Source organism: Schistocerca americana, chromosome 3 (assembly GCF_021461395.2).
Source record: "Schistocerca americana isolate TAMUIC-IGC-003095 chromosome 3, iqSchAmer2.1, whole genome shotgun sequence".
NCBI lineage: Eukaryota > Metazoa > Arthropoda > Insecta > Orthoptera > Acrididae > Schistocerca > Schistocerca americana.
In genome coordinates, this window is record NC_060121.1 from 645797785 (window position 1) to 645823700 (window position 25916).

At 39.8% G+C, this 25916-nt stretch overlaps 1 protein-coding gene across 5 annotated transcripts in view; it reads left to right on the forward strand.

The window, feature by feature from the left end:
- Positions 1-25916, forward strand: part of LOC124605465 (protein pigeon) — a 498287-nt gene that overhangs the window by 114429 nt on the left and 357942 nt on the right. For all 5 annotated transcript variants that reach the window (XM_047137163.1, XM_047137164.1, XM_047137161.1 and 2 more), the window contains exon 4: positions 24853-25083. In XM_047137163.1, coding sequence (XP_046993119.1) covers positions 24853-25083 — 231 coding nt within the window. The remainder of the gene's footprint in view (positions 1-24852; positions 25084-25916) is intronic.

The following is a 25916-nucleotide window of genomic DNA, read 5'->3' on the forward strand; positions in this document are numbered from 1 at the left end:
TCTAATTGTACTAGCAGATTTGCCAAACATTACTATGAATAAATTATCTTCATATCACTAGCAAAAGTAACATGTAATAGTTAACTTTTTGATGAGTTTGTTCACTGCTATATTCCTCAGTAATGGGGACAGAACCCCTCCTTGTGGATACCATCTTCTGGTGTTTCTCATTCAATGTGATAGCTTCTACTTTTCATTAACTCAGCATGATCTTACAATCGACCTACTTATGTGGTCTCAAAGTGTAATAACTTCAAGTTGAACAAATATATTTCAAGGAAGACGCAATACATGAAAGTCACAGATCAAGTAAACAGAGTAAGACGTGTGCACACTTTAACAGTCAAATCATAACTGAGTCCAAGCCTAGCGGCCGCTGGCTGGCTGGCCGCTTAGGCGGCGCTGCTGCTGCATGGCTGGCAGACAGCGCCGCATGTAGAGGACGCGCGTAACTGCGCGGCGGCACTTTGAAAGATCGGCGAGTCACAACACTTTTTCCCCCTCTGAAGTTTTTGCACAGGTCTTGATGGAGGTGACCTGTAGATTACTAATGTCCATAAGTGTTGTTTGAATGGCCGTAAAGTCTCAAGGAGGAGGCTTCCCGTAAGGACGGAAGTGTCCCCGATGATAACGGGTCGAGATGACAGGAGACATGGGGGTCGAACCTGCTGGGGCCCCGTGCACCAATCTGCCCGTTGTGGCAAGTCCGGTTGTTACAACAGGAGACATGGGCGATGTGTCCACGTCCATAGGAGAAGGAGGCGAGTAGAATTGCTCCGACAGATGATGGTCATCTGGTTCCTGCATGGGCATGTGTCCTGGTGGCGTCAGTTCTTGTACTGGCACCGATATGATGGTGAGAGGACTGCTTTGTGAGTAATGAGAGATTCCAGTATGCCAAGTGTCAGGTAGAGCCGAAGGTGGTATAGCGTAATCTGGAACAGGCGTTGCCAGCACACGAGGCTGAAACTGGTCCGAATGACGCACTGCAACATCCGTGTCCATCTGGATTTCATACAGGCGTTGGCCACGGTGTCGTAAGATGCGGCCAGGACTCCATTTTGGCCACCTGCCATATCCCCGTACCCAAACAAGGTCTTAGACGGTGAACTGGCCAAGTGAAGGCACCCACGGCCATGAGGTGGAAGGCTGCAGAAGATGAAGTAGCGTGCGGGGCTGTCAGCCATGTAAGAGCTCAGCCCATGGGGGTTAAACGGTAAGAATCCAGAAATTGGAGAAGCACATCTTCAGCAGAAGAAGTCAGGAGCTCCCTCATCTGAGCCTTAAATGTGCGGACCAGTCGTTCAGCCTCACCGTTTGACTGTGGATGGAACGGAGGGGCTGTGACATGCATGACGCCATGACAGGCGCAAAAATCCACAAAATCAGAAGAGGCAAATTGCGGACCATTATCAGTAACAAGAGTAGAGGGAAGGCCTTCCAAAGAGAAAATGCGAGCTAGAGCATTGGTGGTTGCCGCGGTGATAGGCGAAGTGCTACGGACAATGAAAGGAAAGTTAGAGTAGGCATCAACAATGAGAAGCCAATAAGTACCTAAAAAAAGGTCCCGCGAAGTCAGCATGAATACGCTCCCAGGGCTTCTCAGGCGAAGGCCACGGTGACAAAGATGACTTCGGGGCGGCGGCCTGTGACGTACAAGGGCCACAGGCAGCGACCATGTGTGCAGTTTCAGAGTTAATGCCGGGCCAGTACACATGACAGCGCGCCAGAGATTTTGTGCGAGAGGCACCCCAGTGCCCTTGGTGAAGGAGGCGCAAGACCGAAGCACGCAAAGACGCAGGTACCACAACATGCGGAGAAGCATTTTCGGTGGAAAGGAGGATAACACCATCCCTAACCGTGAGGCAGTAACGCAAAGTGTAGTAGTTCCACAACGGATCAGAAGTCTTAGTGGACGGACGATCTGACCAACCCTTCTGAATACAGTGTAAAACCCGGGAGAGGGTAGGGTCAGAACCCGTAGCAGCTGCCAGCTGGTCCCCGGTGATGGGGAACCCATCCACAACCCGCTGCTCGGCAACATCCAGGTGGAAACACAAAAGTTCGTCCATATTGAATGCCAGATCAGGACCCATGAGAAGGTGAGACATTGCATCAGCATTCGCATGTTGAGCCGTCGGCTGGAAATGAATCTCATAATTGAAACGAGACAAGTAAAGAGCCCAACACTGGAGGCAGTGTGCAGCCTTGTCGGGAAGTGAAGTTAATGGATGAAACAAGAAAACAAATGATTTGTGATCCATAACAAGATGAAATTTGGATCCATAGAGAAAAACACCAAACTTATGAAGAGCATAAATAATGGCCAAAGCTTCTTTTTCAGTTTGAGAATACTTTTGTTGGGCACCCATGAGCGTTTTGGAGGCATAAGCAATGAGTTGTTCAGAACCGTCAGAAAAACGGTGCACAAGGACTGCACCTACCCCGTATTGAGAGGCACCCATGGCAATAACAAGATGTTGGCCAGGTCGATAAGTAGCCAGGCACAGGGCCTGTTTCACCACAGTCTTCAATTTCTGGAAAGCCGCATCACATGACATGGACCAGTGAAAAGGCAATTTTTTATGCAACAGGCGATGCAACGGCTGAGCTGCCGAAGCAGCAGATGGTAAAAACTAGTGATAGTATGCTATTTTCCCCAAGAAGGCCTGCAGTTCCTTAACAGATGTAGGGCGAGGAAGGGCATCGATCGCAGCGACAGTTTGCTGAAACAGACGAATACTATCCCGAGAGAGTTGAACCCCGAAGTACGTGATAGATGCCTGAAAAAATTTTGATTTCTGAAGATTACACCTAAGACCGGCAGTCTGTAAGACATGAAAAAGTGTGCGGAGATTTTGAAGATTTTCATCAGTGGTGGAGCCAGTGACAACAGTGTCGTCCTGGTAATTTATACACCCAGGGACAGTGAGCAATAATTGTTCCAAGAATTGCTGAAATAGAGCAGGGGCACTGGCAACCCCGAATGGCAATCGTTGGTATTGATAGAGGCCAAAAGGCGTGTTAAGGACCAGAAACTGCCGGGAAGCAGCATCGAGAGGAAGTTGATGATAAGCTTCTGACAGGTCAAGTTTAGAAAAATACTGGCCTCCAGCAAGTTTAGTGAACAATTCTTCAGGTCTAGGCATAGGGTAAGTGTCGATAAGGCATTGAGCATTTACAGTGGCTTTGAAATCGCCACAGAGACGAATATCTCCATTTGGCTTAGCAACGACAACGACAGGAGAGGACCACTCACTGGAAGCGACATGAAGCAAGACCCTTGAAGCAGTGAGACGATCCAGCTCCCGTTTGACCTGATCACGAAGGGCCACAGGAATTGGCCGAGCCCAAAAAACTTAGGCCGAGGAGTGGATTTGAGCGTGATAGGAACTTCAAAGTCATTTGCATGGCCTTACCCAGGAGAAAAAAGGGACGAAAATGTCGTCGACAAGGAATCCACTTGGGCATAAGGAACAGCATCAGAGATGATATTGACAGAGTCATCTATGGAGAACGCAAAAATGCGAAAGGCATTGAAACCAAAAAGATTCTCCGTGTTACTATGGTCGACCACAAATATAGGAAAAGTGCGAATGACAGATTTGTAAGATACCTCAGCATCAAATTATCCCAGAGAGAAATCTTCTGTTTATTGTAAGTCCGTAATTGCCTAGTGACAGGTGACAGGATTGGAGAACCCAACTGAAGATACGTGTGAGAATTGATGATAGTGGCAGCAGAACCAGTATCCACCTGCATGCGAACCTCTCGACCAAGTATTTGGACAGTGAGGAATAACTTCCCTGAAAGGGAAGAAGTACAATTGACAGACAACACAAAATCAGAATCAGCATCATGTTCATGAACATCATGTATGCGGTCGGATTTGCAAACAGATGACACATGACCCTTTTTTTTGCATTTGTGACACACGGACACCGCGGACATGGAGGAAGTTGCCGTGGGTTTTGCTGCAGTTTCTTAGAGGTTTGTTTACGGTTAGGCTGAGGCTGTGCTCGGGAGTGTACTGCGGCCATGTTGGCTGGCAGGGACACACCACACGCTTCGTCAACATTGCACAGAGGTTGTATTTCCCCAATGTCGCCCCATGCCTCTATTTTCGCTCCAGCAGCGCGAGAAATTTCAAAAGACTGAGCGATGGATAGGACTTCATCTAGAGTCAGATTTGCCAACTGAAGGGCACATTGCCTAACTTCTTTGTCAGGCGCCGATCGGATAATAGCATCCCATACCATGGAATCAGCATAGGATTCTTTGTGAACTTCAGTAACAAATTGACACTTTCTACTGAAGGCGTGAAGTTCAGCAGCCCAAGCTCGATAGGATTGATTCGGTTGTTTTTGACAATGATAAAAGGCAACACGAGAGGCTACCACATGTGTTTGCTTTTGAAAATAGACGGACAGAAGTGAGCACATTTCAGCATAGGACAAAGACGCAGGATCTTTCAAAGGAGCCAATTGCGACAACAACCGATACATTTGAGGTGAAATCCATGAAAGGAACAGAGACTTACATGTTTGTTCATCTGTGACATGAAATGTCAAGAAGTGCTGTTGAAGACGTTTTTCGAATCAGACCAGTCTTCCGCCATCTCGTCGTAATGAGGAAAAGTAGGTAGAGACAATGACGAGAGACGCCTCGCATTTGATGGTGCAATGAAATCACGAATCGCATTTGTGAGAAGCATTTGCTGTTCTATGAGACCTTGCAATAGTTGCTCTAAAGTATCCATGGAAACATGTGGGTCAACTATGGAAAAGAAAAATCCCATCCTCGTCGCCAATTGTAATAACTTCAAGTTGAACAAATATATTTCAAGGAAGATGCAATAAGTGAAAATTACAGATCAAGTAAACAGAGTAAGACGTGTGTACACTTTAACAGTCAAATCATAACTGAGTCCGAGTCTAGCGGCCGCTGGCTGGCTGGCTGCTTAGGTGGCGCTGCTACTGCATGGCTGGCAGACAGCGCCACATGTAGAGGACACGCGTAACTGCGCGGCGGCACTTTGAAAGATTGGTGAGTCACAACAGAAAGTCATGCTCTTTTGCAGCTCTAACCATGGATTTGAAGGTCATGTTGTTAGAAGCCCCTTCAGCATCTAGGAAGGTGCAGAGGGCAATTTCCTGAATGTGTAGTGCTTTTTCCAGCCTCTCAACAAGTTGTGAAGTACTGTTTCACATTATTTTCCTGGCTGATATGCACGGTGGTTTTCATTCAGAGAAACCTTATTTAACCTCCCTTCCCCAAACATGCACGTTAACCAGTTTTTCTAATTCCTTGAGGAGGAGGAGGACAGGCTGATGAACTTTACATCCTCAGCCTTGGTATGATCAAGTCCCCTTGCCTTTTGAATGAAAACAACCTTCACTGTCCTCCTAGCATTAGGAATGACTCCTGCTTATAAGCTGACTCCAAACAGTTTGCATAGGAATATAATTCACCCCTCTCTTGCTTGTTTCAGTACAGTTGGAAAATATCCGTTAGGTCCTGGTGATTTGAACGTTTGAAACATTCCCAAAATCTACTAGATAAAAAAAAAAAATCACATTCGCTGGCATGTTCCCAGTTCTCCAGTTGGCTTCCCGTAAACCAATACCTCAATACCTCCAAGATACTGAATCATGGTCTGTGTTACCTACCAGAGTGCACTGGGTGAAGTGAGTCTTGAGCAGCACATCCAGCATCTCATGCTCTGTCCTTGTCTACTCACAATACTCCTTCCTCAGGGATCCTCATGGATTGTTTGGTATTATAGTGAGGCACATGTATATGTACCTTCCACCTCCTCACAGAATAAATTTCAGGATGGTAACATTGCTTGCTTAATCACAAGGTTGTGTTTGGCTAAGACCTTCCAATAATTTGCCCATCGACCTTTCCATCTTACTGTGTTGGCGGTTTATCTGCATCATTTACGACCACCAACTTACTGCCATGGTCACTTCTGATGTCTTTGTAACCTGATGGTAACCTGCGAGAACCTCAAGTACAAATCCAGGCCTTGTTGTCATGTTGCCCTCATGGACTTGTCACCGACTTCCACTACAAGGCTTTGCTGTCAAGAGCTTCTGGTTCTGTGCCTGTACTCGCTCAAACAGAGTATTTTTAGGAGTAACTGTAAGAAGTTTTGCTATCCAAATTGATATCTTTGTGGTCATGAAGACCTCGGCCACTCTCTGGACCAGCATCTTCATCTCCTCCCATGTTGATATCTTGGGCACCATCGTGTTAAGCCAATCCACTGTCCCCACCCTCAAACAGACAGAGATTGGAGCACTTTTTTCCAGATAGATCCTCCTGCCTTTGCTTCCCACTCAGTTTTGTCAAAGAGAGCGTCTGAATGAGCTCCACCTGCTGCAAGGTGATGTTGACCAGTGGATATCCCTTTTGGATAATTGCCATCCTGAAAACCAAATCTGTAGTGCCATAGGTCTGTTTCTGTACTGTTTTGCCTTGGCTTTTTCTGAATCTGATCATCCTGAGAAGTGGGAGTATTAAACTCCGCCTTTGTTCTCTTATTCCCTGTGTTGACAGTAGACGAGGTCTGTTTATCGCCTTTACTCTGAGACTGTCTTTCTTGGAGGTCTTAGGTTCAAGACCTTTTAATTTCCTCCATTTATGTTTAAGGAACCATTTTTGGCTTCCTTTTTCTCTCTGTTATTTGAGAATTTTCCTTCTCTGAGCCCCAGACAAGGATTTGATCTTGGGCTGGTCCAACTTCTCAGTGATGATTTTTACTTCTTGGTCCAGTTTATTTCCCAATCCAGTTGTGTAAACAGCTTTCATTGGTTCCAACCGCAATGATTTGGCGTTTGAAGTCTCACAAAGTCCCTCAGCTTTTTTTTTGTCTGTTTTTTTTTTGTGTTCTCCATTTTAGTCCCGTGGGAACTGGAGATTTATTCAGTCGACACCACAGAGCCCCATGTGGTGCAAACACCACAGAGCCCCATGTGGTGCAAGTCTCATTACTCAGGGAGGTCACCCAGCATATCTGGGCACCATCCATGACACATCTTCCCACCCGTCACCATGGATTGCATCATATCTTAGCTTGGATACCTGGGATATTGGGGAAGCACTGTGAGAGTGGGTGTGGGAGAGTTGTGGCATTATGGAACACTGAATCTGGTTCATCCCCTGAGGCCAAACTGGCATGGGAGGCCCTGCCAATAGCTGCACTACAGACAGCATAGCCATCAGCTTCAAGAAACGTACAATCCTCTCCTCCCACATGGTCAGTTCTTTGACAAGGTGGTGTCCCCCTGGAGAGTTCCCGCGCATTACTGTGTGGATGTCCCAAATATCTAATAAAAGTGTTGACATACATTCTAATTTCAACAAATAAAGTGTACCTCCAAGTCCTACTTTTAGTACAGTTGGCCCCCAACATATAGATTGGCCAATAAATAATGCACATGTATTGTTGGTCACTTTGATCGATGTATTACAAACTTGTGGATGTTTGCTGACATCACCAAACAAAGAAGAATTGATGCAGATCGCCACAAGGTCAGTAATGTTGTTGTATATCTATTTACAAAAGTGCTTCATACACAGAGTTTACTCCCTGACCACTTCATTCCAATAATCTGCAAATCTTTCAATACAAATTGAATATAATTTTGTGCCGCTGGGAAGTATTATGAAATGACCAATGGGTTCACTTTTGTGGCTAATTTTTTCATAGGTTGTACCTTTGTCATTTGGCCCCAGCGAAAGGAAACATTGGAGTAATTCATTGATCACATCCCACCAAAAAGTTCAACAGAAGTAAAATTACACTTCTGTTGTTGTGCAATGGAAGGTAGATGAACAGCCTGATCACTCAAGGAAATGTGACCTGACCTACACAGACAATTATCTCAACAGGCACAGTTCCCATTATTCCACCCAAAAGAGTGCTGTGCTGAATACTCTGATATATAGAGGGAAATGCTGTACTGGTGCCATAAGAAGATGTTAATAATTTGGATTATTTTGAAGTGTGGGGCTGGCAGGTACTTTTACCATCAGAAACACACGTGTCTAAGTCTGCACCTCCACAGTCTCTTGCTATGATTACCACTGTAAAAGTCTAAATTGATTGATGTATTAACTCTCTTTGGAACAGAGTGATATTTACCTCTTCTTTCTTGAAGAAAAAGATGCAGCATCCAGTTCTGTGATGAAGAAGGCAGTATAGTACAATCACAAATAATGTTGCCATGTTTTCTGAAGTTTGCGGGCTATGATGTATCCAGCTATCATTTTCAAGATGAAGCAGTTTAGAAAAGAAAGAAACTGTCTCCCTTTCCAGAAGATGTATTGTAAAAACTTTACACAAATATATATTATTGTCTGACATATACACAATATGTCCACACAGAATCACAGATGGGAAGAGACCAACAGTTGAAGAATGAAAAATTTGCTATAAACTTTAGAAAACAGTAGAATGCCTCATCTTTATTTCTGTACATATCTCATTTTGGTGTGAGCATGTTTATATTGCATCTCTGCCTGGTACAGTGTTCATATACTTATGAAACAACATATGATATATGGCTAAACCAAAATAAGATCTATCACAACTACCCCCCCCCCCCCCCTTCACTGTACATACATAACATAAATAATAAAATTTCATGTGGAAGCACCACTTAAACTTCTTTATGGCATGGCTGGAGTTTAAATCTCCTTATCTGTGGCCTGTTTATGTTTTATTTATCCCCTGAGTGTGTCAGCTTTGTTTGTGTTGTAATTAATTTACATGAAATTTAATAAACTTTGAAGGTTCAGTTTCTGAGAGATCATGACTTGACAAAGGGTATGTTTGAAATAGTCTTTTGCTTCATTATTGAGGTGTAACCACCACCCATGATTTGCACTGCCACATCTCCACACATTAAGGGGTGTTCATTGTTTGCATACCTTGTGGTGCCATCACTGCAATTATGGAAAACAGTTCTGCGTTAGATTAGATCTGTACCTTTGTAGACAACGACAAATTGCATGTCGTTATAGTGCCCATATGATAGCTCTGTAAGGTAAGTGCACATTGATGTGTGTTTGGTTAAAAAAACTGATTCTGCGACATAGACACTATAAAGTTCTAACCATTGTTGTATAGACCACATCATCTGTCACATATTTCAGTGGCCCAAAGGCCATCCTGTATCATCAGCATCACATTCAGGGTTCACCATATTCCAGGTAAGTCCATAAATTACTTGATTTCATTCCTCCTTCATAGACAAGTTCAGCACCCAACACCACCATGAAGGGCATTTATACCTTTTTTGTCATTGTAGGCATACACAAGTTTGATCACTACTTCACATGAGTGTGTATTCCTCATTCAACACACACACTAAACATATGATATTTAGACACTTTTTCTTAAAGTCTCTTTTCATTTCACATATGCTACGCTTACTTTTCATCAACAGTTTTCCTTACATGTCATTGTACAAGTGCGTAAAATTTTACATGATTTAAATAAAAACATGATGTAAATTTGCTCCTTATAACTACACATAAATCTCATTTTAATATTAGCTGACAAGCAATGTCTAATACATGTTACATATATACAAGTTTATACATGTATTTGTCACATCATTTTCAATGTTTGTATACCAATATTATACAAGCCAATAACATTTAAGAAGTCATTTTCACCTTAAAAATTCATAAGGCAGCATTTCCATGACAAGTTATTTCATGTTAATTCTCACCATTGATAACTCATTTATGTTTACAATTTTTATGATGAGCTAGTACTCTCCTTAACTTTTAAACTCATGGCTCATGATGTAATCTTTATTTACACAAGTAATTTGCAAAACGTATTAAATGTCAGGACAGACTCTATATAGCATTTCCAACATAAGCAAACATAACTATGCTTAGCCATGCCTCTCTCAAATATACCAGGTGGTGGTGTATGAGTGTACAGAGAGTTATGATAAGGAATGGAATGTACCCTTTGTCATCTCCTGCTGAAATCCATCGTTTGCACATCACATAATAATTGAGCAAATTCTCTGTGAACATTTCTTTGTGTTTTGTGACAAACTATTTACTCAGCATTTGCAGCACTTATAGATAAAATTCTAACACCATTGTGTCATGCATGTTTATTAATGTCATTTGCTTAAAAGTACCTATAATAATTGTACTTCAGTGTACTTAATTTATACTTTTCACTGCGGGGTGCAATTCCCATATACTACAATATGTATATATGTAAATACTTTACTACGAAACTTGTGTCAAAAGAAATGTTCATGGGAGGACATTCAGGTAAGCCATAACCATGTGTAATTGTGTTGTGAACACTAATATTCGGCATTCATATCTATTACTTGCATTTTTCAATGTTCGGGTCACACTACCACGTTCATACAAAAATTTATCTATAAATAATCAGTCATATTACATGTGGCCCATTTCTTTTGGGACCAGCTACCTAAATTCTCTTTCTTCTTATTACTGGGATGTGTCCTTGCATCATTCCATGTAAAAAAACCTTAATATTAACTAATAAACTATGTATGTAGTTGCTCCAAGGCCAGTCAGTGTATCATTCACACTTACCACATGTATATTTTCATTCACCACACAAATGTTTTTAGTTCATTATTTTCTGACTGATTCTCAGATTTCAACCCTTTTTTGTAAGAGTGCAAATATTACAGCATGTCCTTTGCTTTGACTTATCATTTCTGTCTCTTCCACATTTACACATGAGTGCACATGAAATGAATAGGTATCTTTCTGGAAGAGGCACCGTGTCATTATCCTCTCTCATAGCTTATTCAGAGTGTGAGGCTATCTCTAGATTTATTCATTCTACCATGGTATATACAGATCTCTTATAGCATAGTGCTTAATTTATTTTGTTTATAGCCATAATGTAATTTTTGTGTGTAAATTGTAAACAGTAACCTTATATGTAGATGTCTTCCTGTAGTTAGTTCATTTTCTTTCCTTCCATGTAAATATTTCCTTATCTTGGTTTTCTTTCTTATATTAGTTTTATTCTTATAGTGTAGAACTCAGTATTTATTTTAGTAATCAATTTATGTTCATAATCTTTCGGGTGTATTCTACTTTATATACAGATACTTACCGTATTTACTCGAATCTAAGCCGCACTTTTTTTCTGGTTTTTGTAATGCAAAAAACCACCTGCGGCTTAGAATCGAGTGCAAAGTAATTGGAAGTTCTGAAAAATGCTGGTAGGTGCCACCACAACTAACTTCTGCCGTCGAATATATGTAGCACTATATAAAAGAAGAAGAAGAAGGGTGGAAGATGAGCTTTTTTTCTCCGCCTCAATTTCTGACCACTGCATTTTCATACATTATCCAATGAAGTAAATACAAATTCCGTATTGTTAATCTATGAATGTAGCAGCATTTCAATGTACTACAAAAATCCGACTGGCAAGACTGTTTGGGACGTTTGTCAATATGGCCAACTCTACATTCTGAATTTTTTCCCACCTATGAGAAGAGATGGTTGCTAGTAGGAACTTTTATGAATTGTGAATCACGTACAGTATTCTCTTCACTATAAGTATAATACGAATATAAACATTTTGCCATATATTCTTTCATATTTGCTGCTATCTCATTTAAATCCTGTCTGCCTAATAAACTACGAAGCTAGAGTGAGACAACAGTAAATGCGGAAAAATATACTTATCATGTCATGTTTATATTCCTATTATTCTTATGCCTGATAGTGATACAGTCAGAAATGAAGCACGACAATTGACTAGATTTTTAAATCTAAGATGACTATTATTTCTGTGCAGAATGTAATGTACTAAAGAGACGTCTGCAAAGATTTTCAAACGGACAAACATTTTTGCTAAACTCTCGTTCCGAACATCATCTATCATACGCAGTCTATTATTTGATTCTTGTTCATCATTATCAAAGAAAGGAGCAGTGTAAGTAACAACAAATCTCTTGCCATTGTTTCGCTAATGAGATGATTCCTCTCTTTTTTTTTTAATTGTAAGCGGCGGTAGTGTGCACAAAAGCAAGCCACGCCACGAGCGGCGACAGGCTGTAAACACTCATTATCAGAATGCGACAAACAATGCATGACACAGTACAGTAATGCATTTTCAGCTTAGAGTGACGTAAACACCTATAACAAAGAGGATGGCACTTACCAGATCAAAGAAAAATAAGCTATCAATTCAAACCAGACAAAGCACGTGAAAAAGGAAGGATAGCCGTATAAATACGGATGGAGCGCCTGACGCATAGCAATGGCCACCTGGTAAAGCTTAACTGCTAAGCTTACGACTCAAACCAAACTACTGTAGCTGTATAGTCATTCATTCGACCTAAATTGTGTCTCATATTACAATGGACCAATTTTTTTTCGATTTGGAGGTGCAGCCTAAAACATTTCTCTCCCCTTGAATTTCGAATCTCAAATTTCAGGTGCGGCTTAAATTCGGGAAATTTTTTTTTCCTTGATTTCGAGTCTCATTTTTCAGGTGCGGCTTAGATTCGAGGGCGGCTTGGATTCGAGTAAATACGGTATGTTAGCTGAGCATCTGGAATGTTAAGCAGCATGTTGGACTCGTTTTGCCTTCTTGCACACACTGAGGTCACTGTCCTGCATTGCAGATATCTGCTGCTCTTGTGCATTGCCTCTTGTTGTAATGCTACATCATTTATTTCTCCCCACCAAATTTATCAAATTGCAGTTGTGAGGCATATGTATTTTAGTAGTGAATTCGCATCATGGCGATTAAATTCAGCTTATTACTTATTTCACAACATCTCTTTGTCAGTGAATAAGATCTTAAATTACTAATTACTTACCTCATATCTTTCTACACACATATAAATAGCAAGAGAGAAACTTATCCTAAAACTAAGTGAACATCTTTTGTAATTTATAGTGAAATGTTTTCATTATACTTAAGCGCAATAACTTCATGAGTTGGCTTAACCTTCTGTCAAACCCATTCCACCTACAAATTCTTTTAGGCCTGTGTGTGGATAAGGCCATTATCCTTTTCACTTATAGGGTAAGGTAGTCTATTTGATCCTGGATGAGGGTCTGGGCCAGTGTATAAGAGTTGCAATTTCCATGTTTGGTAGACTTGGGTTCATTTGCAGAAATACTTTTTGTCTTATCCGGAATTGTCAGTGCACCTTAATCTATTGTCAAAAGACTCTTTTTCTGTGCTCGGCCTTTTCTCCTAGATTAATCAAGGCTCGGCATATTTTTTCCTCAAATGACATACCTCCCTTGGGTAATTAGGCAGTGGTTTTTCCCACTGATCCATACCTCATTTCTTCTATGTTGATGTAAAACCTGTCAAAGTAAGTGGCAGGTTATTAATGATTTACTGAAGTGGTGAGACAAACTTGACCCATTTTGTACTTTTCTGTGGTGTATAGCAACGCATCAATCTATTAAATTCCATAAACCCCCTTCCTATGGGGATTTTTGGGGTGGGGTGGTGATACTTGTATGCGTTTTATTTTATTTGTGATCATGAATTCCTCCCATCTGTTACCTGTGAAGTACGATGCATTATCCCTTAACACTATCTGTGGCTTCCCTACTCTCGGGAGATAATCATATATAATTATTCTAATAATAGAACTAGCAGTCTCTGACCTCACTACATACAATTTAACATGATTGGGAAAAACACCATATAAGGCAATTAGATACTTAACACCCCCTTTTCCTTTTGGATAGGGGCAGCAGCATCCAATGATACTAATTCTAAAGGATTTGTGGGAACTATTGGATGCAGTTCAATTCATTTTGATTTGTGGGAATGTTTGGTCTTCGGACATTTTTGAATTAGTTCAAAAATTTGGTGCAGCACATTGGGGAAGTAGCAGTAAAATTTTATCTTATCAGTGCATTTAGAAATACCTTAATGACCCCATACATTGTGAGTGTAAGATGAATTCATTTACAAGCTTTTCAGGTAAACATACACACCACTGTTCTTAGTTAGGTGTACGTCAGTGAAACAGTACTCCTGTATGAATAGTATAATTTTTTTGAAAGTCATTATTATCGTCTCCTTCACATAGTTTGGGTCTTATCTTTTTCCGGCATGGGTCTTCTTCTTGCAATTGCTTCAGGCCATTCTACATTTTTACATAATAGGGTTGGTGTTTTTCGTCTTGCATAAGCAGGACACAGATTTCAGAATTCTGTTCAGTCAGTTATGAAAATTAATTTAACCTTAGCGATAGCCTTCACAAGGTCTCAGCAGTTATGTTGTGTTTACCTCTGATGAATACTACTTCGAAATTGAATTCCTGCAATTAATGGTACCATCTGGCTATTCTTCTGTGCAGCAATTTGCATATCAAGAGAAAAGAAAATGCTTGGTGGTTACAGTAGACTTAGCCATGTTTTCCACACAAATAATATTCGTATTTCTTAAAAGCCCACGCTATAGAGAGAGCTTCGAGCTCTGTTTCCGAATATAATCACTCACATTCAGTATGAGTTCTGTTTGCAAAACAAATTATCTTGGGAGTTCATTGTCTACCTGTTTCGGTGACTTGGAATAAGCCTGACCCCAGACTTTGTGAAGATATATCAATGCTTAAACAAAACTCTTGTGTCATGTCTGGGTGATGCATTATATTTGCGTTGGGTAGAGCTAGTTTTATGTTTCTCAAATTTGGTTTGACATTGATTGGTGTATATCCATGGGTTATTCTTCTGTAACAAGTTTAACAGGGCATCTCTGTTCAGCAACTAGTCAGGAATAAAATTCTAAAGAAAAACACTAAGCCCAGTTGTCCTGAGTCAGGGGAAAATGTCTGATTGCATCTAGTTTTCCCGGATATGGCAAAATACCTTGTGGAAATATGATGTGTTCTAGGAATTTGGCTGTTTTCTCTGTGGTTTCATATTTATTTAAGTTTGCTGTAATGCCATATTCTGAATATTGATATAGTACTTGTCCCAGAAGTCGCAAATGTTTTTCCTGTGTAGACATTGCTATTTGCAAGTCATCCACATAGACAGTGACTTTATTAAGTAGTTCTGGACTGAAAACTTTGTCTAACAAGGAAATGAAGACTCCTGTGCTCACATTTAAGCTGGAAGGCAAGACATAAAATTCATAGTTTCTGTCCCCACATACAATGGCTGGTTACTTCCTACTGTCTTAATGGAGACCTATCTGCCAATATGATTCCTTTAAACTGAATATGGTAAGATATTTGACTCTATGGAACCTTAGTAACTGTTCTTCTAATTTGAGTACAAGCCTGACCCTACCACTGGGTTCAGCGACAGGTAGAATAGGCCTACAATATGGTGAATATGCGTGTTGTGTGTCACCCCAATCTATCATTCTCTTAATTTCCTTTCTTATTGCCTCCTTCATGGACCAGGTGTGGGGTATGATGAAAACAGAATATTCTGTGTCGGTAAACATCCATTTTGTATGTGTAACCTTTTATTATTCCTGGACATTTTTCGAATACATGCGCATTCCGAAGTATTAATTCCAGTAGCCCTCTTTCTGGTCTTCTGAGAAACAAACTGATTCACTTCACTTTGCTTGTACTAGTGCTAGATCCATACTTGTTTCATGTAGTTGTTCGTCTTTTTGTGCATCATGGTGAAATACGTCTGAGTAAAACAATTTTCTCTTATGTCTGTATTTGGCAGAGTTTTGTTTTCTGTTGTTGTGGTTCTGATTAAATCTACTGATAAACTTTACTCATTAAGTGTAAAGAAACACTTTTCCTGTCCTATGTCAATCTGTATCTTGTACTGTCAGAAGGTATCCACACCAATAAGGTAATCGATAACAACATTTTCCACCACTAGAGAAATGCATTTTAAAGAATTTTTTTATAGTAATGGGTATTGATGCCTGAAGTTTCATCCCTTTAGATTTAGATTCTGCACAGGGAAGTTTGGTATGTGTTTTCACTTTTGTAACTCATTGAATAAACGTTGTGAGGTTACATTTGATGATGCACCTGTATCCAGTACAATGTGCATATCTAAATCAGCTATCCTGGCCTTTTTTAAGGCCTATACAGACTCCTTATTGTTCTTTTCCAAATTGTCCTCATTGTCCTGATAAAAGTTCTCCTTGATATCTACTTCTTTGTTGTATCTCAGAAAATAATTAGGAACTAATTATACGCCCCCATCCTCTTCCTCCGTCTGTGAATGGGAGCCTATTGCTACCTGTTTTAATTTTCCTGATTATTTGGGGAGGTAATCTCTTCTTCCTGGGTAACCTCCACTATATTCACAGTGTGGTCATGACTTTGCCAGTTGTGTCTTGCTATATCCGTGATTTAAATTCTCTTTGACCTTGATCTCCATCTGGTACGTAATTGTTGTAGCACTGGTTGTAGCTACCAGGAGAAGGACTGTTGGGCTGTCTACCACCAGTCAGGTCGTGCCAATAATTATATTGGTTATTACCACCAACTGGTGTTATATTTTGAATCAGCTGTCCGAAACGCCTCTATTGGATATATGCTAGTCCACTGTAATTAGGGTTGTGGTTTCCTTTAGAAGCTTGTTTGTGTTCTTGTTTATCTTGGTTACCATGGTTACTTTTTGTGTGATTGTTATTATGTGGGTGATATGTGTGCCCACTGCGTTGGTTGCTTTTGCAGTTACTACTTTGTGGATCATTATTTAGCAGAGGCTGACTTTGCACATTATTGTTCTGGGGTTGTGACCTTTGGATATTTTTAGTATTACATCCACATGAGAGATTGAATTTGTCCAATACATTGTTTTGTTCAAGTATTTTTCAAAATATTTGCGCAGCCCCCATGTTTACTATTGAATGGTGCTGGGTTAAGTACCATTCCCTGTACTCTCTCATAGGCTGCTGTGGACCAGAATTTGTCCAAGAAGGCACGCTCGAGCTGTTTATAAGCATGGCACCGGTCAGCTGTATCAGTTGCCTATAATAAAGCATCACCTTTGGTGTACCTCACAATGAACCTGATCTTCAGTGCCTCAGTCCAGTTGCATGGTAACACATTTAGGAAGGCTCTGATGAATACCTTATGGTTTGTTCTTTTACCCTCTGTAGTAAAAATCAGAAACTGCTTATGCTGGAACAACACTTTGAAGAGTAGACATGCATCAGGTACCATCTGCTACTGCTGTTGCATTGTTCAGGTGCATACTTGTATACTCCGTGTATGCTGGTGCAACTGATATTGATATTAGCAGTGCCTGTTGCATTTCATACTTCTCTTCCTCTCCACCTGAAGCACTATTGGTAAACGGCAGATAGGTATTGCAGCTCTGTATTCTGCCCGATTGCATGTGGTTGTTAGCTATTATTGGCTCCTTTGTGATATCAGTACCACTAGTGAAACTATTCCACAATTTTTCTTCTGCTGCCTCTAAACCTGACTCAATCCTGGCAATTACTTCATTCTCCTTATCCTTCATTACCTTTTTGACTGCTTCTACATAGGTCTTATGCTCTTGCACTAACTTCTGTGCTAGTGTTGTACCCTTACCTAGTAATACTAATTTGGCTCTCTCCATTAAGTTCTTTACATCCTTATCAATTCTTTCTTGGTTTTATGAACAGACTTAGTTCTCAGTTTTAAATTATTCAGTTGTATGGATAGCTCCTGTTCACCCTCAGGCAAATCTCTACATATAGTTTGCAACTTGGTAATAGTATCGTGCTTCTCCTTTACACTTTTATTAATTTCTGATTGAATCCCCTGCATATTAATCTGTGTGTTGCGTATGTTTTTTAGCTTAACTGCCATTTCTTCCTGTGCCTTATCAACATCTGATGCATTTTTACCTCACTTATCTGTTTCCTGAGACAGATCTGTGAATAACTCCACTTTTAGTTCTTTTCCCATTTTGGGGAACTTTCATGTTATATCATTAACATGTCAGTGCACAACTTTTTACTTAGGTCATCAAATTCATTCCTAATTGGCTTTTTGTGTTAAATTGTTATATTTTCATATCAGTTCATTAAAGTTTTGTGTTTGTTCATTCCTTAAAGTCATTAAGCATTTTCATCATCCCTTCCATAATTGTTGGGCTATCATCTTGAACTCCTACTGAATCATATTTGATTACATTCGGGTCCATTTCACCCAATGCGGAAATTTTAGACATACTAGAATCTGCGGTATTGTGCCTTTCACTAGCTTCATGTGAAAAAATGCTTCCCAGAGATATTTGCAAATTTACTTTATCTACTGTAAGTAAAGTCATGTCATTAATCACAACATTGCTATCCTCAATCATAATTGAGCTTAAATAATACTCACGATTGCATCCGATTCACTGATATGTTCACGCTCACTACCATCTGTCATCACATTAGTTGCAGTGACATTTTGTGCTTGTACATTAATTATTGAATTTTCAACAATGGTTTTATCACATGTATCCATTTCTGTCCTTGTGATTTACTAATTGCAAAATTTAACATAAATATCCCTGTCTTAATAACTCTGATAAAATTTTCTAAATTATCCTGTGCTGTGTTGCGAACATACTGCAACCCATTGTTGTCAATCTTACACTCACTCAAAATTACCAGCCAGCAGTTATTTGTAATAAACATACTATTTTACTACAATTTACAATGCTCCAATTTTTAGGATGGGAGGGCTGATGTACTATTACTATTAGATACAAGTGAGCTGCTACCAAGTGCAGCTATGCAAGCTAGAAGTTCTAATTTTCCTACCTTCTCGATGGGTTTCCCATTTCTTTCTGGTAGATTCCATACAAATTTTATTCTCTGTGGGTCCTTATCCTTATTTGGTGATTCTTCCTCTCTTTATCTTGGGAATATTATTCATTTCATTTAATAAAAAAAGATAATAAATGCAAAATTTTTACAACATGTTTAATATATGTTTATTACTTCAGTTACCTATACCTGTCACTGTGCTGTCATCGTCACTGGTTATACTGTTTTTAAGTCCTGGCTCCATAAAGAGGTGCAAATAACATGGCTTATTTCGAGGTGTGTGGCTGGCAGGTACTTGCACCAGCAGCAATTCATGCATCTATGTTTGCACCTCCACAGTCTCTCACTACGATTGCCACTGAAACAGTCTAAATTGATTGATATCTTAACTCTCCTTTGAACAGAGTGATATTTTTCCCTTCTTTCTTGAAGGAGAAGATACATTGACGAGCTCTATGATAAAGAATGCAGTATAATACAATCATAAACAATGTTGCCATGTTTCCTGAAGTTTGTGGGCTATGGTGTATGCAGGTATCATTTTCAGGATGAAGCAGTTTAGAAATGAAAGAAACTGCCTCCTTTCCAGAAGATATATTGTAAAAACTTTTGCACAAATATATATTGCTGTCTGACAAACACGCAATACGTGCACTCAGTATAATGAACGAGAAGAGACCAATAGTTGAAGAGTGAAACATTAGAATACAGATGTATGTTTATCTGTCTTTTTGTACCTCTTTTTGGTGCCAGCATGTTTATATTGCATCTTCCCCCCATTCGGTGTTCCAATACTTACTAAATGACATATACTTTATGGCTAAATGAAAATAAGATCTATCACAATGCATATGAGAACCACTAGAGCACAAATATAAACCATCTAACCCCTGAGTTCAGACAAAGTAAATGTCGGACACACAAAATTGAGTGAGTTCTCTTTGGAAAATACAAATCTAAATCTAGTCAAGTATTACAAGATCATCACACTGTACCCCCCCCCCCCCCCCCTCCCTCCTGTAGAGCAACATAAAGTAAAATTAGTAAAATCTTAAACAGAATTTAGATTATTAAACAGAATTTAGATTAAAAGCAAGGAAGGAAGGTTAAGGGTTAATGTCCCATCACCGATGATGATGTTAGAAATACCGACTCAGACTATGGAAGGAAATCAACCATGCCTTTTCAAAGGAATTATCCTGGCTCTATCTGTAACCAAAATCATGAAAAACCTAAATCTGGCTCGCCAAAAGTGGATTTGAACCACTGTCCTCTTGAATACCAGTCCAGTGTTCCACTGCGCCACCTCGCTCAATAGGCCATCTTTTAGCCACTTAAGAAAACAGAGTGATGTGTTCTGGGAAGGATAGCTGAGGCCTCAGTGTCCAAGCGTTTATGGTATTCCATGTGAATGTTGTTGTACCTGTATGAAGCAGTCAATTCAGACCCTTTCTCTGCACTGTACAGAATGCCAGCAACATGTCAGGTACAGATCTATAGGAAATTCTGGGGTTGTCAAATAGAGCCTTACAAATGAGCACAGAATGTTGTTTGTGCAAACATAGGTTCCAGCCCACACTTCAAACTGCTAGGACTTACCATCAAAGAGCCTTTGAAAATTAGAAATGTGTGTCAAAAATTTAATAGAGGTGTGGGATACAAACTCAGCAGTTCATAGATGTGTACCTCTGACACAGAGAGACTGCATTGGATTATGTCCAGATTTATAGAACAGGATGGAAACAAAGACACTGCATGTGCTATTTCACCATTGGTACCAATGTAACATCTGATTGCAGTGGCCACTAATACAGGCGTGATTCCATTTCTTCTTTGACAGTCAGATGCTCTACTGACAAATGGTGAATATTTTCTAAAATCTTGGATTTTAAGAATTCAGATGACAAGTGCATTAAGAACATTTAATGCCTGTGCCTTGTCAATTAAAAAATATTGTGATACTGTATCAAACAACAAAAAATCCAGGATGATATAAAGACAATATTATGAAAAGATTAGATTACTACTCACAATGTAGTGGAGATGCTGAGTTGCAGATAGCCACAACAAAAAGACTGTCAAGCAAGTAAGCTTTCAGCCAAAAAGGCCTTTGATGGAATTAGACAACACAGACACACAAAGTCATGCAAATGCAACTCACACACACATGACCACAGTCTGGCAGCCAGAGGCTATGGTTGAGTGTGTGAGTTGCATTATGGTAATGCATGATATGAGTTCAGTTTATAAATTCATCTTTCACAAGAACCTATTTGTCGCAAAAATATGAAACTTCTGTCATTCATTAATGTTATCTTTCTCATTAGGGTGTAGATGATAAATGAATGCTGAAATATTTAGCTCAATTTAAAACCATTTTAATTTTCTGTCATGTATTTTGAGTTGATTGATTCATTATCACACACACTTAACAAACAAGACAAAAAATAAGTCACTATCTATATGGACCACAGTGAAGCCATTTTTATTGTTTGTAAACACTTCATCATGACATTTATTTATATGGAACAGATGATCACATACTAATCGATGTTAACATAATTTTGATTTTTCACTGTACAGCTTTTCTCGAGTGATAACGCTTGTAATAAGTGAAACTGGTTGAGAAATATAGTTGTATGTGTACAGCTGAAGGATCATGATGGTTTACTTCTGATATCTTAATGGCTGTAAGCAGTTACCTTTATAAAGCTCTTAAAAACTAAGTACTGTGATGAAGTGATGTATATTTTGTGTGTGTGTGTGTGTGTGTGTGTGTGTGTGTGTGTGTGTGTGTGTTTTGTCATTTGAGAAATTCGGGGTTGTCTTATATTCACAAATTAAACTATACTCATGCTCATAAATTAAGGATAATTGCAGAATGTGTTGCCACACAACGTGGCACTACAAAAAACTGGTACTAATAGCATATTCACGTAGGGAACACACATGACACAGATTTGTAAGTCCACGGTATTGGTGATAAGTTGATAAAACCATCCCAAAACACATATGCTACAAAATGCCACTGTTTCATGTGCATGTACCCTGACATCAATACGGGATATGATCACCATGCACACATCCACAGGCCACACAATGGGTTGGCATACTCTGGATCAGGTGGTCGAGCAGCTGCTGGGGTATAGCCCCCCATTCTTGCACCAGGGACTGTCGGAGCTCCTGAAGTGTTATAGGGGTTTGAAGACATTCAGCAATACATCGACCGAGAGCATCCCAGACGTGCTCAATGGGGTTTAGGTCTGGAGTACAGGCAGGCCACTCCATTTGCCTGATATATACTGTTTCAAGGTACTCCTCCATGATGGCAGCTCAGTGGGGTCATGTGTTATCATCCATCAGGAGGAAGGTGGGATCCACTGCACCCCTGAAAAGGCGGACATACTGGTGCAAAATGACGTCCCGATACACCTGACCTGTTACAGTTCCTCTGTCAAAGACATGCATGGGTGTATGTGCACCAATCATAATCCCACCCCACACCATCAAACCACGACCTCCATACAGGTCCCTTTCAAGGACATTAAGGAGTTGGTATCTGGTTCCTGGTTCACGCCAGATGAATCCCGGTGAGAATCACTGTTCAGACTATACCTGGACTCATCCGTGAACATAACCGGGGACCACTGTTCCAATGACCATATACTGTGTTCTTGACACCAGGCTCTATGGGATCTCCAGTGACCAGGGTTGTTGGGGTTGTTTTTGGGGAATGAGACCAGACAGCGAGGTCATCGGTCTCATTGGATTAGGGAAGGACGGGGATGGAAATCGACCATGCCCTTTCAAAGGAACCATCGCGGCATTTGCCTGGAGTGATTTAAGGAAATCACAGAAAACCTAAATCAGGATGGCTGGACGCAGGATTGAACCGTCATCCTCCTGAATGTGAGACCAGGGGTCAGTGGAATGCACCTTGCAGGTCTCATGACAAATAAACCATGTGTGTTCAGTCATAAGTAGACTGTGTGTCTGGAGACAACTGTTCCAGTGACTGCGGTAAGGTCCCGAGCAAGGCTACCTGAAGTACTCCGTGGCCGTCTGCAGGCAGTGATGGTGAGGTATCAGTCTTCTTGTGGTGTTGTACACTGTGGTCGTCCCATACTGTAGTGCCTGGACACGTATCCTGTCTGCTGGAATCATTGCAATAATCTTGAGATCACACTTTGTGGCACATGGAGGGCCCCACAGTCACCATTAGATCGTCTGAAAACACCTGCACACTTACTCTCTGCACCGTACGCTGACATGCACCAACACACCTCTGCATATGTGGACTGCTGCCAGCGCCACCATGCGACGACCGCAGGTCAAATGCACCGCATGGTCATACCCTGAGGTGATTTAAACCTGCAGACTGCCCACCAGAGTGTTGTTTCACCATGTATCAGCATTATCCTTAATTTATGAGCATGAGTGTATTTTAAACTGTCATTGCTAAGGTCAATATTTTTACTTTGTGTAATAGACTAATGTAGGTGTCTTTCAACATATACAATTACAGTGACACCAGCTTGGCTGAAAACTAGAACAAATGTGAGGAGGGGGAATGGTGAACAGAAAGTAAATTTCATCATGCTGCCAACCATGCATATTCACACTGCATAGTTTAGTTTTTATTAATGTCTGTCATGTTTAAACTGCATTTTTCATGAATCCATTTGTAATTGGAATTGCATTGACTTTAAGATTGGGCAAATGTACATTTGTTCAGGAGATGGTAAAAGTCTAGATAGGGGCCAGCGTTACATATATGTATTTTGTGCAACAGTGTTGTCAACACTCAACATGAGGTATGGTGCGGAGGAAAGGTTGTGTGTCCACTGCTGGTTCTACACAGCTACTGAGCCAACAGTGGACAGACTGTGTGGAAGCAAGAGACAAAGTAATATTATCACATTACCACGTAAATGCAGATGCAAAATCCACTTTGTTTTACAAACAAAACAGCCAAACATTTGTGACAACCAAGATTAAAAATTCCATTGACACACATTTTATTTAACGTTTGCTATTATGTCCCACCCTAACCTCCCTCTTGGAAATCACTCCATTTCAGAAGAAAGAGCCCAGTATATGTGATAACTGAGATAATAAATTTCATTGCTGTTAATCTCACTTGCAGCAGTTTCAGCTGTGCTATTACGATGATGATGATGATGATGATGATGATGATGATTAAAAGTAGTGATATCACAAATGCCTGGCTTTACATAGTAAGCAAAACAGAAAGTAAAGCTAAAAATTAATGTTAAACAATTCCTTTTTGTTTATTTTATTTCTCCTTGTATTATGAAAATGTAGCAATCAGTGGCGTAAGTTAAGAAAATGTGTACTGTTAACTTTTTTAGGCAGATATTATATGTCAATAAAATAGTTTCTAATTTTGATTAGTCAGATGGTTTTTGTCAAGGAGCCTGTTGATGAAAGGGGGTAATTTTATACTTGAATAAATAGAGAAAGAGAGAGAGAGGGGGGTGGGGGGTTGGGAGGGGATCTGGTTCCACCCACTCAGCTCATAGTGACCTCCTCTGTGCATCTGTGGAATTGCTCAGCTGCCATGGAAGAAAATTGGTGCAACTGATTTTCTTATTCCTTACACTTAAGCCTGGCTTGATACTTCAAGCTGACTGGAAGATCATATCATATCTCTTTGCCAGACATTGGCATTAAATGATACAAAAATTTTATAATTTAGAAATTAAAGACTTGTTTTACCTAATTATTCCATGTTATTTAAAAGATAAACATTTTCTTCTGTCTCTCATGATTTATATTAGTGAAAAGTCAGTTTCTTAGTGGCTCACAGCTGTGACTTGTGGGTACTGCATGAAAATGTATCTAACTAGGTAATTTTACAGATAAATTTGAATGATCCCCATCTGTGAATTACCTCTAGCTAAGCAGCACATAGATATAGCCTGTTCTAACTATTTCTACTAATTCCCTACTTTACCTGCTGTACATACCTGTCAGTTCTCCTTCATTTTAGAATCTGTAGTACTTTATTAGATACCCCAATATTGGTAAAATAATCGACTATATTACTTTAAAGATGTATATTTTCTTTGATGCAGGTTATGTCATAAAAAAGAAAGTTCCTGCATCTGTTGATATTGCTGAACCAGATGGTGGAAATGAGGTTTCAGAACTATATGAACCATTCCTTGTGGAAATTTCAGAGGATGAAGAACGCTATCCAAAAGCAATAGGCAGAGAAGATACTCATCAGACAATGGTACAATTTTTATATCGAAAAAAGGGAGCTACAGCACCTGAAAAACTACTGATGCTTATCCATCAGGATTGTAAGTTTTGCCTTCTGTTGCAAATTACTCTTAAGTTTACAACAAAAAATCAAATGAAGTGACAATCTGGAGTGATTTATTGTGAGACAGTGCATTCTAAAGCAAAGCTTACAAAATTGTTTTGTTAATCTTATTAAAAAGGATTTATCTTCTTCACATTGCATTACTTTTAGGAAATGCATGTAGATTCTACCAACATTCATCACAATATGATAGTTATGTTCCCATATTCAAACGTTTCATTTTCAGGTATGCATTTTCTATTATGAATTACCAAATAACTTTCACTTTTGTACTGCAAATGTACATTAGTGTGAAGAAAGTTCAGGAACTGGAAATAGTACTATCAAATAGCACAGCTTCTTCTTCTTTAAGATTAAAGTAAAACTGTTATCAACTCAACATTTTTTCAACTCCACAGTGGTTTACTGAGCATGAACTCCAAACGAAGGCTCAGCTTGTTTTTTTATATCTTGCCGGATGTTAGAGAATCAGTAAGCGTTAGAAGAAATCCTAGGACTGACTGGGACACACTCTATATCTTTGATTATGTGATGTACCATTTACCAAGAGAACCATCGTGCAAGACAGGTAGAGGATTTGAAATGTATCTTACCTGTCCTTTTGTGTTTACAGCCATAGTTAGTTGACGGCTATGCGTTGTATTGCTAAAATTTAGGTTTATGGCAGATTCTCAAATATTGTACTCAACACAGTATTTAGTTAATTTGACATGTTTCCATTTATTATCACTGATAGCAACATGCTGACCAATCTCATACCTTACATAGAATATTAATCACAAACAGATACTCTCAATAACTTACAAATCA